This window comes from Cupressus sempervirens, chromosome 5 (genome assembly GCF_028749045.1).
Source record: "Cupressus sempervirens isolate cs-2001-9-10 chromosome 5, ASM2874904v1, whole genome shotgun sequence".
NCBI classification, from domain to species: Eukaryota; Viridiplantae; Streptophyta; class Pinopsida; order Cupressales; family Cupressaceae; genus Cupressus; species Cupressus sempervirens.
Genome location: NC_143122.1, coordinates 554,035,425 through 554,055,211, shown reverse-complemented (window position 1 = coordinate 554,055,211; position 19,787 = coordinate 554,035,425). Strand labels below are relative to the sequence as shown.

Sequence of the window (19,787 nt, the reverse complement as noted above, 5' to 3'; positions counted from 1 at the left end):
ATAGCCAGTCAATGAATGCACCAACTAATACACAGACTATCGACACATCGATCGATACACCAATGAGTTAGCTACCCAACAACCGATACACCAAAGGATAAAAGATGTGTATGTTGACATTAATGATAATTATTAATGACAATGATAATTGGATAGTATCATCCTCACATCTAACAATGTGTATGAGAGGGAGATAGATATAGAGATGGAGATAGGGAGAGAGAAATAGGGAGTTTTGTGTGTGTGTGTGTGTGTGTGTGTGTGTGTGTGTGTGTGTGTGTGAGAGAGAGAGAGAGGGGGGGGGCAGCGGTGGGGAGGGCGGAGGGGGGAAGAGAGAGAGAGAGAGAGAGAGAGAGAGAGGCATCAATACTTAGGAATACAAGTGGTCTCTCTCTCTTTCTCTTGTTCAAACTTTTAATTCAGGTTTTAAGCTGAAAACTATTTTATTAGTTTTTTTTTTAAATGAAAATACAATTGTAGTGAATAAATTTTTATTAAAACATTAAATTGTGAATTGAATAACTCTAATATCTTTCAAAAAATTTATAATTTCATAAAAAAGACATAAATAATTGAAACAAAATTTTAACTAAATAAAAATTAATTCTTAATAAGAAAGGAAAAACTGAAATAAATTAAATAACATTCTTATGAAACAAAATAAAAATAGAATATAAAATTTAATTCAAATTATAATAACTTTGAACTATTGTTTGTAATTTCTTAATAAAATAATATTAAAAAATATTATTTGTATTATTTTTATAGTACTTTGAAATATATATATATAATATTCTCATTGAGATTAATTATACAATCTTACATATCCCTCTTCAATTTTAAAATAGATTTTAAAACGTAGGCTGTTGATTTGATATAGGAAATCTGATATGAAATGCCTTTTGAATGATTAGATCGGAATGATTATGATATTCTTATCAAAATTCAGGTGAAAAAAAAAATAGTTGTTTTTTTATCTATTTAATTGCTAATCGTTGCTTGCAAGTCTACAATAATTTGGAATGAATGTTCAATATCAATTTAATTTGAAGTAAACAATATTATACAATTCTCTGCTTAGAAAGCTAAGAATCTGGACAAGAAATGCGTAATGCGTATAGAAAAAATGATGAAGGTTGGTAAGCTGCAAAATGGATAAGAAAGAAAGACTTGTACTCAAGCTTACCGGGTCTGTTAAAGTCAAACGAACCACTCTATAGGCTCTCTGCAAACTTGTTTATTTCCCATTTTCTGTGGGCATTGACATAAACATTGGCCGTGATCTCCTCAAACAAATCTGAAGAAGTATGGCGAACATAAAAAGAATTTGAGTGTTGGAATAAACAAAACAAAATCTTAAACCCGAACCAAGATTTCGTCACGTTTCCTTCCATTCTCTGGTTCAGAAGTTCACTCTATGGCTACATATCTCCTTGTAATTAACGCCCAAGAATGAATAAGTTTGTGTCTGTAGCTACAGACAAAGTCAGTATCAGATTCTTAGAATTTCCATCATGGGTTCTTTATTAGGGCATATGCATCCTGAATCAGGTTTTATGCTCATAGAACATGTGCTGATCCATAATTGCTGCCTAAGAACTAATAAATTTATGTGTTAAGGTTGAGCAAATTCGAATCTAAGACCTTTCATATGAGAGGCCCACAAGTTATCATTATGTTGTAAACTCTTGCTTTAATAAATTTGTGATTTTATAGTTATAGACAGTGTACAGTATCAGATTCTTAGGATTCATGCGTGTTAGAGTAGGGTTGCCCTTGCACCAAAAGACCCATCTGTCAGTACCTGATACAACCACTCAACTTATAGTACACAGGAGGCAATTAGACCCTTGTCACAAATCTAGAAGGGAGTGCTGAACATTTTACCCCAACACTGTAATGGGTTCTTTCCTAGGGCACGTGTATCCTGGATTAGGTTTTGCAGTCATAGGGTTGTGGCATCTCTTCAATACAATCAGAAACTATGTGACATGTCCATGGGACTTCAGAACAAGAACATGGTTTCCAACCAGATTCAAATCTAAATTCTTAAAGTACCTGGAGCTGCTAGGCATCATAGCAGGCTCCTGCCTCTCAATTTCCTTAGAGCTCTTCATAATGCCAGCAAAGCACCAGCCTCTGGCAGAGGACTGGTCCATCCCTGCAGTGCATCTCAAGAACTTTGAGCACTCCACCATTTCATTGTTCTTTATCATCTATGCCATTGTGGCGCTGTACATGGAAGGTATCCATTCTGCCAAAATCGCCCAGAACACGCTCCATGTCATAGGTGCCCTGGTGTTCAGCCAGGAGCTGTTCATATTCCAGCAGCACTCCACTGATCATATGGGACTAGAGGGCCACTATCACTGGCTCCTGCAGCTCATTGTTATGGTGGGGATGGTGTCTCTTGTATTAGAGCTTCAGCCCTGCTACAGCTTTGTGGCTGCCATGGTGAGGTCTTTGTCAATTCTGTTTCAGGGGCTGTGGCTGTTGCACATGGCCTTTATGCTGTGGATTCCTGCATGTGTTCCACATGGCTGTGAAATGCAGCATGGTTGGAACTTGGGTCATGGTGCTGTCATGTGTATGGATGAAGAGGCCACACTCAGGGCTAAAGCTCTGGCTAACTTGCAGTTCAGTTGGTATTTGGCATTCCTGGTTTTGTTCACAATGGGGGTGTATGTTATAGTGTTGAGATTCTATGGTGAAAATGGTGTTTATGAGCCTGTTAATGGAGTTGGGAAGAAGGTGTTTGAGGAGGGGAGGCAATCACAGAGCTCTATTGATTTGGTGAGTGGCCATGATGAAGAGGATTTGGCTATGCAAAGATAATGCTTGCTGCTTTACAATCATTCATCAATTGTTTGGAGTTTCACTTAGTGTGAACAATTGTTTGGAGTTTTACTTAGTGTGTACAATAGTTTGTACAAACATTTGGAAGTGCTTCATGATTGTTTGTTTGCTTGGAACATTGGGAAATGTCTATGTATACTGGTGCAATGGAGGGCTCATTGTGCTTGGGCATTAAATATCTTATTTGCTCAGCAAGGTGAGAAATGCAGTAGTCTTACAAATTTGAAAACAATAAGGCAATCTTGAATAAATTCACCCTGATTTGATTGGTGGCACTGTTTTGTTGTTTGGTAGTCCTTGATTTCTAAGAGAAGTGGCAGTCTTTACTAAAAAATAATAAACATTTGTCAATATGTCCTTGGTCTAAGAGTGAAGTTGAAAGGTTTCCTAAAAAAATTAAAATTAAAATGATAAACATTTATTGTTATGTTGATTAAGTATTCTGTGTTTTAATTTTACTAGAGTTATTTCATACATATAATTATATATCAATTATTGATAGTATTTTTTAATGTTGTTATTAACTTTTAAGAATTGTCATATTGTTATTCTTATGAGAGCCCTTCTATTTGGCTTGCAATGGAGAGTCCTACTTATCAATTTTAAGAATTCACAAATATATAATTTAAAGATAATAAAACATTCTATAAGAATAAACCAGCGTTAATTTTATTTTAATTAATTAATATAAATAGTCATTTCTAAGAATGATTAAAAGTGATATAATAAGTATTGATCATGTAGCAACAATTAATTCATAAGTTTTTTTTTCAAATATGTATATTTTCAATAACACTAGTTTTAAGATACACTATATAGTAAGCTATTTGAAAATACATTACTTAATAAAAATATTATGATAAATTGAACTTATGTGTTATATGTGCTATATACATATTGTTAGATGCACATCTTAAATGTACATAAGTGTTTAATGATATCTTATCACCATAGTTTACTTTTGTAGAAATTTAAAATGAACATTATATACAATTTATAAACATGGATCCATAAAATTTGACAAGTTATTCAAAGAACAAACCATAACATATTTTCTACAACATAAAATACTTGGATAAGTTGATCATACCATAGAGACCATTTTGAGAAATCAAATTATTATTATTATTTTGTAAACAAAATATAATAATAATAATATATTTTGCATAGTTACAATAACATGAAACAATTGAAAGAGGTTTAATTGCAAGTGTAGAAATTGTCACATTATGATATTAATAAAGAACATAACTGATAAGGAGTACAATTATGAATTATTATTATTATTTTTTCTATTATTAACATAATTTTCATTGTTTGTCCTAGATTTTGTTTAAATGAAAATACTGATGATATTATCAATAAATTTGAGATGCTTGACTTGATAGATAATACTTAATGTCAAACTATTTGTATCTTAATCATATATATCTACTATGACAAGCTTTCTAATATTGACTATTTTAACTAGTCTAAGGCCAACATGAGGATTATTGTATGATTGCTTCTTGTAACATGTATCATATGCACAAATCTTGTGTTATTAATGTCCTATAATCAAATCAAATAATTATCAAATTTTACAATCATACATAATAATGACTCTAGCAATCAATTTACCTTGATGATAGAGAATAAAATTTATAAGTCTTGATCAATGTACAATATAATCACTTCATCCACATGATCATCATGCACATTATATATGATATGTATGTGTGCGAGTGAACTTTCATGCTAAAGTGCACAACCTTAAAGTCAAATATATAAACTTGAAAAACACTAAAGATCACTCCTCAAAACATCATTGAAATTGGAATAATTGCAATAAATTAATGTTACTCACTATTTTATACATTGTCTACCCATTCCTACCTTGTACTTCACAAAAACACCATACCAAATCACCTTCACAACTTACATCAATCTTTAAAAGATATTTTGACCTTCATATATCATCCACAGCACAAATCATTATCAATTAGGGCCCGTTTGGCAATGGGAATACAAGCCGAATAGGCATATGCAAATTCTTAAAATTTTGAACTCTTCATTTGGATGCACCAAAACAAAATTGGAATACGAAGTAAAATAGGAATATGTATTCCAATTTTGGCTCAAAAATGAGGTTTTGCAATTCCACCCAAATAAGTGTTATTGGAATCCTTATTCCTATTCCACTTTTATTTATTTTAAAAAACATAAATTTTGGAGTCTGCAAATTCCCCATAAAATATTGGCTGAACCAAATAGAGAACAGGAATATGTAGCCCCATTTTCTATTCCAAAATAGCTATTCCTATTCCCCTATTCCTATTCCAACAACCAAACGAACCCTTAGTGTGGCGTAATTAGATGTCATATTCAAAACTTAAGACGTTGGCCCCTAAATCATTCTCCAAAGCATGTTGAAGGAAAACAAGACATATGAAACATCACACCATATCAGCAAACCTTCATTTCAATCCCTAATCGATATTTTCAACAATGCACATTACCGCACAAACCAAAATAACTTAGTTTGGCCCCAAAAGATAATGCTAACATTGTTAATGTACGTCATAGTTGGAAAACTCGCCAAGCCCTGCAAAAGTTTAATCGGGAAAAACTTGGCGATTAAAAAAAAAACTCGAGAAAACTCGAGAACCTAAAAAAATTGCTGAAATTTAATTAAAAATACATTTATTTTGCAAAATTTAATGAGAAGATGCATCTAATGAGTTAATTCAAGAGAATACAAAAGAAACAAGCAGAGTTTAGATATATATAAATGCACAGTGCGTACAAAATTGCATTCTCATGCAGAATGCTCATGGGAGGAAGCAAAATAGTAATTAGTTCTTGGCATCAAACAATGTAGCCGAGTTTTTTTTTTTAAATCGCCGAGTTTTTAGTAAAAACTCGTCGAGTAATTGGCGAGTTTTCTAGGATTTATTCGCCCAGCTTAAATACTCGACAAGTGTTTAAAACTCGCCGAGCAATCTATGAGTTTTCCATCTATGATGTACGTCAACCAAACATATCCAAAATATAGTCTGGAGCTCCACAACAACTATGGATACTCAAAATAGCATTATCCAAGACCAATATAGCAATATAAGAGAATTATAACATCTAAACAACTAAAGACAAAGGAATGTAAAGTACACTAAACTCAAAGAAACATTTAACATAAACTTAGCTTTGGACCATATAGGAATCTGATATTTGAGATCTAACATCCTTTTATATCTATTGACATCATATTCTATATCTATTAACATCATATTCCAATGGAAGAAGATATGAATCAATCTGTTATGATGTAGATCAAAAAAATGATGAACTTAGTTTGATAGATTATTCATCACACTCCACAAAATTCATAATGTGGACACTTAAACCCTTCTCCAAGATTTTGAATAAGACTTGAGACATCTAGATATACAATATTCTATCATGATCTTCAATACTATATAGATAGATATTAAGTATCAAAACTTACAAACAAATTTGAGGACGCTGGCTAATCTCCAGACAAATTACCAAAGACAAAAAAAAAAAATCAAATGTGATTCTTTTTCATATTCAAGAAAACACAGCGAAATTTTAAGAAAATTTTGTTGTTTTGGATCACAAAATATACAGATCATGGTGCAATTTGTAGGAAGGATAGCCGCATCCAAATTTTAGATGGTCACCATCATCATTCAATTTTTTGTTGCTAATTTAAAAAATGAAAACTTCAAACTATCTCATATTTGCATGTGTCAGTGAAATTGGAAAAACATTAGCCTTGCAGCTTGAGAATCTGATAGGCTAGGAGAAGGCTTAGTTCAAAATTTATCATCCATGTTAAGATGGGACTAAATTTTTTTATATTAATTCAATATCTTTTTTTAAAGTTTTGTGAATAATTTTTTTAAGAAGCTTGAGAAAAAAGAGTAGCACAATTTAAAATTAACTTGCATGTGAATAAGGAGGAGAGAAAAGACCGAAGACATTAGAACCAAAAGGTTTCTAAAAACTAACAACTACATCAAAATTAAGTAAAAACTGATTTAACAATGGCCATTCTTATGAAAGTTTATGGTTTTCTGAGACAGACAACTCTGGAACATTAAATGCAAGTAATAAATCTGATCCACTGTGATTTTGAAGTACCTGTAGCTTGTGTTGCCTAGAAGACTTTTCAGTGCAATATTTGCCTTTGAATGCTCTCTGATCAGTTAAGGCACAATGCAAGCGACATTTGCAGATGTAAACAGAAAAGGCTTGTAACAAATATAAGGTGGATTTTGACAAGCAAGAGATTATGGATTATGGTTAGAATGCATGCGTGAAGCAATGGGAAAAGGCCCATACAAGGCATGTGAGCGCTTAAAACAAAAGTTGCCCAATGCGCATGGAAGGACTATCAAAACATCAATATTTTCCCAATAACGTAATAGCCACTCCACAATCTGATAACGCAATGCCTATCTTGGACAATATCAGTATTTATTAAAAATATATTATTTAAGATATAATGTATGCTAAGTGTATAGTAATCATTATTGGACCCAACTAAGCTACGACTAAAATTTTAAAAATTAAAAACATCTCGGATTTTTTTGAAATTTTCAGCATTTGATCTTTATGTAGTTGAAAATAAAATAAAAATTGAAAAAAAATCCCTCCGTTTTCGTGAATCTGGAAAAAAATTAAGTTTCACCTTCTTCTTTTTTGTCTTTAGTGCATTTTGCGTGGAGATTAGCCAGCGCCATCATTATTAGCTAATTTCAGACTCACAGATTGTACATTCATATATTTAGATTTCTAAGATCTTTTTGTTGTTAGTTGTTGCGTTTGTATGTTCTTAGTTGCTAATAGCTATTGTTCAGGATTCTTCTTGGTAATGACAATACCCGTTGTGGAATCTATTTTATGTTTTTGATTAAGTAAAACAAGTTTTGAAGGGTGTCTGAAACCCTATACAACACTAAAGATTTTCAATGAGCACATAACCCAAAGGTGCACCAAACTAACGCAGAACTAGTCACCCCACAAACAAAGGGTAACCTAGGTGACAAAAAAACCTATCACCAGCCATAATAAAATATCCAACAAGGACGTAGGGCAAGATACATCACAATTTTCCCTTTGATTTAGAGCCTTCCCTACATGATCGAAGATTCATTACTGAAGGAGAAGCAGATGGCCTAGATTTATTTTATGTTTGAGAGTTTAAAAGTAGTCATTTCAAGTATTGTTTATGTTGGCCCTATCAGTCTAAAACAACAAAAAAAATTAAATTAAATTAAATTAAATCAATATGTAGTCGAAAACAATAAATCAAATTAAATTAAATCACTATGTTTTCGTGAATCTGGAAAGAACTTAACTTTTTTTTTGTCTTTAGTGCATTTTGTGTTGCGATTAGCCAGTGCCATCATTATTAGCTAATTTTAAACTCATAGATTGTGCATTCATATATTTAGATTTCTAAGATCTTTTTGTTGTTAGCTGTTGCATTTGTATGTTCTTACTTGCTAATAGCTATTGTTCAGGATTCTTCTTGGTAATGACAATACCCGTTGTGGAATCTATTTTATGTTTTTGATTAAGTAAAACAGGTTTTGAAGGGTGCCTAAAACCTTGTACAAGACTAAAGATTTTTAATGAGCGCATAACCCAAAGGTGCACCAAACAAATGCAGAACTGGCCACCCCACAAACAAAGGGTAACTTAGGTGACAAAAAATCCTATCACCAACCATAATAAAAGATCTAGCAAGGAGGTAGGGCCAGATACATCACGATTTGCCCTTTGATTTAGAGTCTTCCCTGCATGATCGAAGATTCATTACTGAAGGAGAAGCAGATGGCCTAGATTTATTTTATGTTTGAGAGTTTAAAAGTGGTCATTTCAAGTATTGTTTATGTTGGCCCTATCAGTCTAAAACAACAACAAAAATTAAATTAAATCAATATGTAGTTGAAAACAATAAATCAAATTAATTAAATCACTATGTTTTCATGAATCTGGAAAGAACTTAACTTTTTTTTTGTCTTTAGTGCATTTTGTGTGGCGATTAGCCAATGCCATCATTATTAGCTAATTTTAGACTCATAGATTGTGCATTCATATATTTAGATTTCTAAGATCTTTTTGTTGTTAGCTATTGCATTTGTATGTTCTTAGTTGCTAATAGCTATTGTTCAGGATTCTTCTTGGTAATGACAATACCTGTTGTGGAATCTATTTTATGTCTAAGAGTTTAAAAGTGGTCATTTCAAGTACTGTTTATGTTGGCCCTATCAGTTTATTGGCATGAGGACTCGAGACAAGAGATGGTAAATGTTTTGCATCACATACTTAAGTGTTGTCATTAATTGACAACCGGTAGCTGAAGAGGAGGAAGACTTCAAGTCAGTAGGATTATACACCGGTCAGTACAACGATAGTGATTATGTCAAGTCACGACATGTAAACAGGGAGTCACCATGATGTGGCATGACAATGGGACAAGTAGACAACATGATGTGACTAACATCTATGTTTCAACAATCATAGAGTTGAAAGACATAAGCTATATATAGGCTTGTAGGGAGACTGACAATCTAGACCCCTACTCGTAGGTAGTCATGGGTGTTATGTGACTAACTCATGTATGGTACTCAAATTTAAATCCATTAGTTTGAGTGGGAGTTTGAATGGGTTTTGGCACCTGGGTAAAAGCACAAACCTGTGTCACCTTTTATAAAGAAATGTGATATCAGAATGTGACAGTTCAACATTAATGACAAAAAAAATGGTATTTGTGTTTAAAATATGAAGATGATGTAAACTAATGAAATGTGTAGAATTTTATGAATTTTATGCCTATAATTTTTATAATTTTTTTGACTAAGAATTTATTCATTTTATTTTATTTTGAAGTCCCTTTTTTAACTATAAAAAATATAGGATGTAGTTCCCGTCAAACAAGTATGTGCAAATCATCTTTTTTTGTTCTGATTTGAAAATATTTTATAGATGACATGTATAGCTAGTGAACAAAAAAATAAATAATTATTTTTGATGTATATTTTCTTTGTTATAAGTACTCAAGTTTGACCTTGTCAGAATCCAACAATTTTTTCCTCCCGTCAAAACTTCCCTATCAAATCTATACCTTCTTGAAAAAAAATTACATATTCGTGAAGAGGATTCTCTCCTCTAGTGATAAATATATATTTTTTATTTTTTTGATATGATTTACTATTTTTTTTCATTTTTTGAGAGAGCATCTTCTGAAATGTTGAAATATCGACTTATAATGTTTTGAGATTATAACATATTATAACTAATCAAAACACTCAAAAAAATATATAATGATGATATTGAATCTAAGATCTATAAAAGGGTATTTTTAGTTTTTGAAAAAAAATGAGTTTTGATAGAGAAATGAGATTTGACCAAAACAGATTTTTGTATCACAAATGGTGACACAGATCTGTGCTTTTACCCACCTAGATGTTGCAAAGTGTAAATAGCTTGTACACTGCATTTTGAGGTTGGTGTTGTTGAAGATTATGTTGCATGAGAGAGAAGTATACGAGAGTTGCAGAGGAGAGGGTTGAACAATAGATAGGTGACTAAAGATAGTGAAGAATGGGCAACAAAGAAAGGTGATACGAGAGTGTTCATAGGGAAAGGTAGGATGAAAAGAGGAGATCAAGAAATTTTCAAGGTTTACAGAGTAGATCTACAAGGAAATTTGTCACTTATTAGATCAAACATTTTAGTTTTCTTTCTTACCATTGCAACTACTTTGGAAGCTCTTAACTGGGCATGCTTCATTAGTAGGCACATTTAAATCCTTTAATAAGGTACCTCCTAGAAGGAGTGTTGTAAATCTTCTCACAATGTAGCTTTGACAAGCTTATTGTAATCCTAATATAGATTACTAGAATTCTTGACCAAATGTGTTCTCAGAAAGAATAATTGTAGCCTCTAACTGGGCAACCTTTTATCTGCAGTAAAGGGCTAGTGGGTATATTACTCCCACCATAGTTTTCATTCTCACATCAAGGGTTTCCATGTACAAAAATTCATGTATCATTGATATATTATTTTTTGTGTGAGTTGATATGGTTCTATTGTGTTGCTTTCATTGTTTTGTTACTGCTTAAGCAACTAGTAGTTAAAGTGTTTGTAAAAGTAACTAAAATAACTGGTTTGAAAGCTCTCCCCCCCCCCCCCTCCCCCCGGCTTCTTAGTACCCATTTGGGAAAATAATTGGTATCAGAACTTAGGTCCTAACAGTAACAAGCTTGAAAAATTAAGGGAAGATATAATGAAATCTTTTAGACTTCATAAGAAACTTGATAAATATCTCACCATAATTGAGGGTTTAAAAGACAAGCTAAGGGGTTCCTTGAACAAAAGAAATAAACTAGTACAAAAGCTTAGTAACATTCAAGAACTTATTGAATAGCTTGAAGATCAAAGTGAATTAGAAGAATATGAAGAGGCCATAACAGATCCCATGGTTGATAATGAGAAGCTAACCAAAACTATTGCATTGCTGATGAAAGAACATGAAGATACAACACTAAGAATGAGTGTAGCACTTAAAGAGAAAGATTATGATATTCAAGCCAAACATAAAGCTAAAGAATCTTTGAGAACAACACTAGAGACTAAGCTAGTTTTTGAGGAATTTGTAAGAACAAAAGATGACCAAATGACACAAATGGAGGAAGAGCGTCACTACATAAGATAGGAGAAAATGTCTTGCTTGAACATGATCATGACCACAAAGAGAATATTGAACAATTGAGTGAAGAGAACAAGCAACTAGTTGAACAAGTTCATAAGTTAATTGGTGACAAGAATGAAAAAGTGAAGAAGTTTAATGACAACTCTGAAAAGATAGATGAGAAACTCAAAGCTCAAAGAAATACCAAGAGTGCCATTGATCTAGGATATGAAGGTCAAAACAAGATTGAAAAGGGTGAGTCATTTGGAACAAAAGACCCAAACTTCAAGAAGTAAGGAAAGACATCACCTAAAGGTATGAAACCTAAGAAATCCACTTGTTATTATTGTGGTAAAGTAGGACATACTTCAAGTGTATGTTTCCACAAGTAGGTATCACATGGTATCCAATGTACCTTTGATGGATAATGTCACAAGTTTCATTGGTATGGTCATATAGCACAGAGTTCAGGTCTCATTTTAGTGAGACAAAGATTGATGGATATTGTTACTATTATAAAAAGTATGGCCATAAGGTTGAAGACTATAGATCTAAGGCTTCATCAAACTAGTCATCCCCAAAGTTAGTGAGTCCCACTAGGAGGGAAAGGTTCACCACATAGGTATTCCCAACATGTGGAAACCAAGGACATCTCATAGCATATTGCAAGTTAAGGACTAGTCAGAGAAACAAAATTGGACCTTGGAGAGATACAAGAATGACATGTTTCAACTACAACAAGACTAGACATATTTCCAAGGACTGTAGGTCAAGAAATATATCCAATAATCCACACCCTAACAGGAAAGGGAAGAGAAATATTGTTAACACAAAAGAAGCCAAGAAGGACTTCTACAAAACTTGGATCAAGAAAATTGATGAAGTAGAGGTTTCCAAACATGTAGAGGCTATGAACTCACTAGTCAGTGGTGAGACCTCTGATAGAAACTAAGCTATCATAGCTTAAGGGTGTTATATGTGTAGGTATAAGATTTATTATTAAGAGGGAGCGGGGGTGAAATAGTAATCACTAATTTAACAATCTTTCAAATAACTATCAAATTTTCTACCGATAAGATACAGTTTTACCAATAATATTGCTATTTGTTAAGTTCATAAATAATTATGTAGAATAGTAAAAGAAATCATATAATAGTAACACCTATACTGATCTTGTGGAAACCTAATTTGGGTGAAAATCATAGTGTGATAACGGTGCTCACAAATGTTGTACGCTTTTGGAATATGCTTTGTTAGGAGCTTGCCTAATTAAGGGTTATAAAATACTACTAAGTGTACCTTGTTGAAGAATTTTTCTCTAGATCTGTTAGGATCTTTACTCTACTAGGAGTAACCTTTCTAAAGGATTTCAACACTCTAATCTAAAAACTTCTACCTTTTTAGAGGTTTTACAATAAACTAATTAAGGCCAACATTTCAAGGGATTTCAACTATTAAAATGAAAACAATATAACAAAAAATAAAATTATCTATAACTTGCACTATCTTTCTATATTAGATCCCTTAAATCTCTTCAATACAACAACTTAACCATTAATTGTTCTATGATCACAACCCCCTTTCTAATTTTGTGCTCTAATAGCTCTATCACTAGCCATCTCCTCTACTTCCTTCTTTGAGCCACTTTCTCTAGAAACAATACCTTCTCCTTGCCTTTTTCTTCTCATGAATTATTTCATACACCCTTAACCTAGATCCAGTGATCATCATAACATCTTTCATCCTTGTAGAAGTTGTTTGAATAGTTTTCCTTTCTTGATCTAGTGATGACTAACCTTTCTTGTTCTTATGATAAGAGATTAGCTCACTAATAAGCCTTCTTTTACGATAGTCTGATAAGACTTTTCAACACTAACATTGCTTCCATTATTTATTCTAGTTGGTACTCGATGAGTCTCTTTTTACTATTCTTCCTCGTTTCCTCAATGCCCTTAATACTTTAAAGACCTGGTAAAAAGATGAAATAATATGCCAAATATTTGACATCAATGACAAACAATAAAACTTAAGTTTTTTTCTTCATCAACAACTTGTAAATCAGTTATACCAACAATCTCCCCCTTTGGCATTGATGAAAAAATTTAGTAAACTATGTCGTCATGTACCAAAGAATGATCTTCTCATACCATATGATCTTTTTGTAGTGCCTGCCCCTCGTTTGCATTTCTGTTATCATTATCAATTTGCTTTAGGTTGATTTTATGCATTGATTAGTTTTAGAGATACTAGATTTGTAATATTATGATATTATTTCATGACTTTGATCACAAATGTATCAGTTATTGTTGCTTAGTTGATTTCATTCATGTGTTGTTAATGATATTTTAATGATTCCTAGTTAGTAAATGTGGTTTCTTTCATAAAAATGTTAACATGATGTCTTTAATGATGATTATGTTGTATTGATAGAGATGCATTATTATATGTACGCATTTGATATTAGACTTGTTATTTTTACGATACTTACCCCATACTTGCATGTGTATGGTGCGCGTGTTTATTTTATCTTTCTGTCTGACGTGTTTGATGTGGTTAGAGGAGGGAATCGTAGTCACCTGCTAGTCGAGATCTACACGATGAACCACTCCCCGCCATTGTCTGTTTAGTTTAGATATATTATATACATGTACATGCTTGTCTTTTATGCAGGATGTAGGTACCGGGCATCGACTTTCCTGAATTGCCAGGATGAGCGTGCCCTATTACAAATACTCAAATGGTGAGAATGGGAAGATAATGATCAGGTCCAATCCTAGCCATAAGCCTATAATACTTGTCCTGCAAAGAGGACTCGTAACAGACTGTCTACCCTTTTTAAACCTGTGAGTATTTTGTGCGTATGTTGTTTTGTGAGTCTTTGATGAATTTCTATTAATTAAGTCTAATTAATAGATTAAATTAATAATTTAATTTAATGGAGAATTATTATGACTTTTTGAATATTTAATTATATTTAATTAATTGAGAAATTAATTAAATATAAAGAATTGAATTGGAAGATAAAAGTTAAATAAAGTTTAAATTTAGAACGTGATTATATTTATTTAATTTAATAATAATATATTTAGAGTGCATTTTTAAATAAATGCTAAATATTATTGTTATTTAAGTTAATAAATATTTTATCAATTAAGTTTCTAAAAAAATGAAATTAAAAGTGAAAAGATATTTAATTATCATAAAGATTATAGTTCGCATGATTTATGCATGAGTTGAAAATAAAAGAAATTAATTGAAAAGATTAAACATGTGAAATTAATAAAGATATTTAATCGCATTAAGTGCGCATGAGATTTATAAGTTATAAATTGATTAAAATAGAAGTCAAGTGGATAGTTAAATAAAGTAATTTAACATTCACTTAAAGTGCATAAAGGAATAATAAAAGAATATTTAAATTTAAAAAAAAAATTAATTGTGCATGAATGAATTAATTAAATTAAATAATTATAATTTTAGACTGGTGGTGATAGAAACCCTAAAGGGTAATTAGATTCTATATTAGAGGGTTTTGGGGTCATTATTTAGGGGAGAGTTTTTCAGACACAAGTTTAAAGGGCACACACAGGTTTGGAGAGCAATTCAAAGGGTTTGGAAAAGAAGGAATTTTTCGTAGCTTGAAGGATATTGCTTGCAGTAGAAATTTTCATCCAGCTGTTAGAGTTTTAGCATAAGTACGAGGTAGGGTTTTGAAATCTCGTGAATGCAATTTTAATTGGAAATATCTGTTTGCTTCGTGATTGTTGGGTGATTGAAGTTATGTTTATCATCTCGATGGTTTCAAGATCTGATTGGTTAAAATTAGTTTCTCATTGTTTATACAGAAGAATCATAGAGGAAATTAATTAAATCATGTAGGGTTTGAAGGAAAAGAAAGATTTTGAATTAGAAATTCGAATAATTAAACTTAGTTTTCCTATTAGATTATAATGTGATATATATATATATATATATATATATATATATATATATATATATATATATATATATATATATATATATATATATATATATATATATATATATATATATAATTGTGGAGTTTGTTTTAAAATGAGTATCATATATTTTAATAAAATAAAAATTGTAATTTATAAATTTATAAAACTCCTCTTAAACTTCATATATAATAATTTTATAAATATATATATATATATATATAGCAATTGTATTAAAATTTAAATGAAATTAAATTATAAAATATATATATATATATATATATATATATATAATAACAAATTTATTAATTTGGGGTGGGTACCCCACCGTACCCCACCCACCTCCTGCGACGTACAGCTGTCGACAGTCTCTGCTGATGCAGGTACTGCGCAGATGAGCTGCCGCAAGCCCTGCGTCAGCAGGCCTGCCGCACAACAGCGAAGCCTTGAAGGCTGCGCTTGCTTGTTTAAGCAATGCGCTTTTTGCATTATAAAAAAAATGAAAAGTATTTAATTCATTTTTTGAGTTTGTTTTTAATTATTACGTTTTAAATTAAATAAAATTTATATTATTAATTATTAATAATTTTATTAATATTCTATATTATTAATTATTAATAATTTTATTAATAATTTTTATACATTTATTTATTAAAATTTATTATTAATTTAGTAATTATTTAAATTATTAATAATTGAAATATGGTTTAAATAAAATTATTAATTGACTTAATTGAATTTGATTAAGAATTATTATAACGAGAGTTATTGAGCGAATATGTAAATTTATCTATTATTGTTAATGATCATGATTCAATTAAAATTAGTAAAGCGTTACTTTGGTAACTTGAAGAAATAAATGGGTATACTCAGACTATGCTTTTAGGAAAATTGAATTTTATCATGAGCATAACTTTATATATATATTTGAGTCGAATAGTTGAATGGGTTATTGGGTGGGATAAACTGAGAATCTTATACACTTAAACGTTCATTGAAATGCAAATTGAAAACATTACTTTTGACTTTATTATGTCCTTTCAAATCAAACCCAAACTGTGAAATTGTACTGTTTTCTATGTATTGTCTTTACTTGTGGATTTTGGAGTTGACCTAGTTTGACCAGTCTAGGATGTATACCAGAGGCTTTGCCAGATTTTTGTTATACCATTTATGTGGCTAGTTGTCATGATGTGTTATGTGATTCAAATTGAAATTATAGTTATGAGGTTTACTTTATGAAGCATTTATGTGTACTTGGGTGGGAGAACCATCTTATTATCAGGTTGCCTGTTAAGGAACCGAGTTTGATCTTTATGGGTGTTGTGGTATGGGACACAACTGTGTTTTTATGTGCCTAGGAAAGGTTGTCTAGGTACATGACTTGGGAGTGGCTTGCAGTAGGGGTCCAGGACCCAAAGTGGTCAGTACCAAGGTAACCTATGCAAGTTGTGTAATAAGTGATAATCTAGTAATGAAAAATCTTTGGGGGGGAAACACATTAAAAAGATAAGTTAGAGATATTTGATCCACCTATGCCTTGAGTGCTTGTATAGACTAAGGATGGGAATGAGAAGAGTGCCTCGTCTTCTTGAGAGGGCTTTCTAGTTTTCCATATGTGTGATGTTGAGGGTCCGGGGTTCATAGTAACCAGTCCAGGGTAACTCAACGCTTGAGGGTCTGGGGCCTATTAAGAGATCAGTCCAGGGTAAGTCAAGCAGCCATGTGATGACACTCCCTAGTATGTAGCCTAAGTCTCCTCTGTAGATTTGTGTACCTCTAGTGGTGTACTTATTGTTGGTGGTGTATCTATTGTCGGATGTGTCTATTATGGTTATTTACTTTCATTGATGATGATTGGTGATTCATGGATGTTGTACTTTTGACATGTGGCTTTTGACTTGAGATGATTATCTTTCGTTGACTTTATCTTATGATCTTGGTATTTGGTTTATACTTGGTTCGTGTATGATGTTTGGTTATGTGGTGTCAGTATTGGATTGAGTGTTCTTACTTTTGGATTATTTTATCTTCTTGAGTAGTATGTGTTACCTTTAAGGTAGTTTTGGCTATTAGGGGTACCTTGCCTAGGAATGTTTTATGTTTGTTAGTCGTATCTGGATCGTTCATTATCTTCCCTGCATGGTGGGAGTGGAAGCCTGACTAGGTAACCACGCGATCGGGAGGTAGTGCCTTCTTACCATTTGGGTTCCCCTTCACATTGCCAGCTGTTGGATGTTCGTTGCAGAAGATGTACCTTTATCATTCTTATTTCTTATCTTAGAGACTTCTTTTCAGATGATGTATATATGTTATCATGTATTCTGATTTATTGTATCTATTTTCACATACCCTGCGACATGTGGAGTGGATGTTATTAATTGGATGTACTTTCATTGTATTAGCTATACTTATGCTTTGCTTATGCAATTATGTATCTGTCATTTCCTTATGATCACGAGACATTGTACTTGAAAACTTAAACTAATTAATTTAAAATTATTAAATGTGACTCAACATAAAGGAATCCTTGAGGAATTGAACTGTATCTGTAATTGCATATGTGTATTTGATATGTATGTTCTTATTGCTTCCGCATTAATATTATTTGATGTTGTTTAAACTTTTTTTTTTTTTAAATAGTTCAATAAACATTGTAACATCTTAGGTTTAATTCTCTTGGGTTCCCGAGCGGGGCGTTACACTTTTTTATTTAAATGATTCATATTCTTCATTCTTCGTAAGATCTTTAGTTTCTCCTTTTTGCTACTTTCTCCCTCATTCTCATCATAATTTTTGCTTTATCTTCATATCTTCTCCCCCTTTGACAATAAGGTCAAAGGTTCCATAGAAAATAATTTCATATCTTAACTCTTGTACTCACCTTTTAGACTACTCCTCCTTTGAGGATCTGATGCTTACATCAGTCCATGTAAAAGATATTCTAATTTAAACTCTTCATGAACTGATGCACGCTGCATCTTTCTACTTAATTTTTCATAGGGGTAGGACCCCTAGTTTTCTTCTCAAATACTCAAAACCTTCCTTTGGTAGTGGATTTGTGAAAATATTAGCAATTTATTCCTTGGTGGGAATATACTCTAGTCTGACTTCGTTGTTTTGTACTTGCTATCTCAAAAAATGATATTTTATTGCTATGTGATTGGTTTTTGAGTGCATTACTGGATTCTTGGATATATTGATAGCATTGGTATTGTCACAGTGTATAACAACTAGTTCTTCAAGTGTTTCCTATATTCCTTACTATATTTGTTTCATCCATGATAATTGATTGTAGTTACTACATATTCAACTTCCACAATAGATTGTGAAATGCAATTATGCTTCTTACTTGTTCATGAAACTAATCTTTCTCTTGATAAAAATGCTCCTCCACTTGTGCTCTTCCTTCCACCAATATATCCTTCATAATCTACATCATTGTAGACTTTAAGATCAAATTCTCCTTTATTTTCATACCATAAGTCGTGATACTAGGTACCTTTTAGATATTGAAATATCCTTTTAACTACTATCATATGCGACTCCTTTGGTTGTGATGAGAACCTTTCAATAATTCCTACAACTTGATCTATGTCAGGTCTACTATGGACAACATATTGTAGCTTCCTAATCATTGATCTATATAGTGTTTCATTTACTCCCTTGGATTCATCTTCTTATGATAACTTACAACCGATAACCATTGGTGTACTAACTTGCTTATACTCTTCCATCCGAAATGTTTTCAATATTTATTTTGTGTACTTTGATTGAGTGATAGATCCCATTCTTCATTTTTTGTATTTGAAGTCCAATAAAGAATTTTTTTTCTCCAATCATAGACTCAAACTCATTACTAGTCATTTCTTCCACAAATGACCTACTTAAAGCTTCATCCCCTCCAAAGATTATATCATCCACATAAATTTCTATAATTAAGATTTTGCTTTTACTTTCAGTTTTGAGATACATATTATAGCTATCACTCGTTCTTACAAATCCTATTTTGATCAAATAAGAATGTAGCCTTTCATAGCATGCTCTCGGTGCCTATTTTAGTCCATATAATACTTTGTGTAACTTGCATGTACTAAATCTTTTCCTTGTTCATTAACAAAACCTTCAAGTTGTTCAATGTATACTTCCTCTTTGGAGACTCCATTGAGAAATATGGATTTCACATTCATTTGATAGACCTTAAATCCTTTATAGGTTGCATATGTCACTAGTATTATTACACCTACCAATCTAGCAACTGGTGCAAA

General features: G+C 31.9%; 1 protein-coding gene and 1 long non-coding RNA gene across 2 annotated transcripts in view; one reads left to right on the top strand and one right to left on the bottom strand.

The window, feature by feature from the left end:
* The window catches only part of LOC149557133 (uncharacterized), a 34,934-nt gene extending 27,878 nt beyond the window's left edge, over nucleotides 1–7,056 (bottom strand). The window contains exon 1 of the long non-coding RNA XR_016352386.1: nucleotides 7,000–7,056. This is a non-coding gene — a long non-coding RNA (uncharacterized LOC149557133). The remainder of the gene's footprint in view (nucleotides 1–6,999) is intronic.
* On the top strand, nucleotides 1,471–3,131 carry LOC149557134 (uncharacterized). Its single transcript, XM_089831849.1, has one exon. The coding sequence runs from the start codon at nucleotides 1,900–1,902 to the stop codon at nucleotides 2,833–2,835; it is 936 nt and encodes a 311-aa protein (XP_089687975.1). The 5' UTR covers nucleotides 1,471–1,899; the 3' UTR covers nucleotides 2,836–3,131.
* Nucleotides 7,057–19,787: the final 12,731 nt, after the last annotated feature.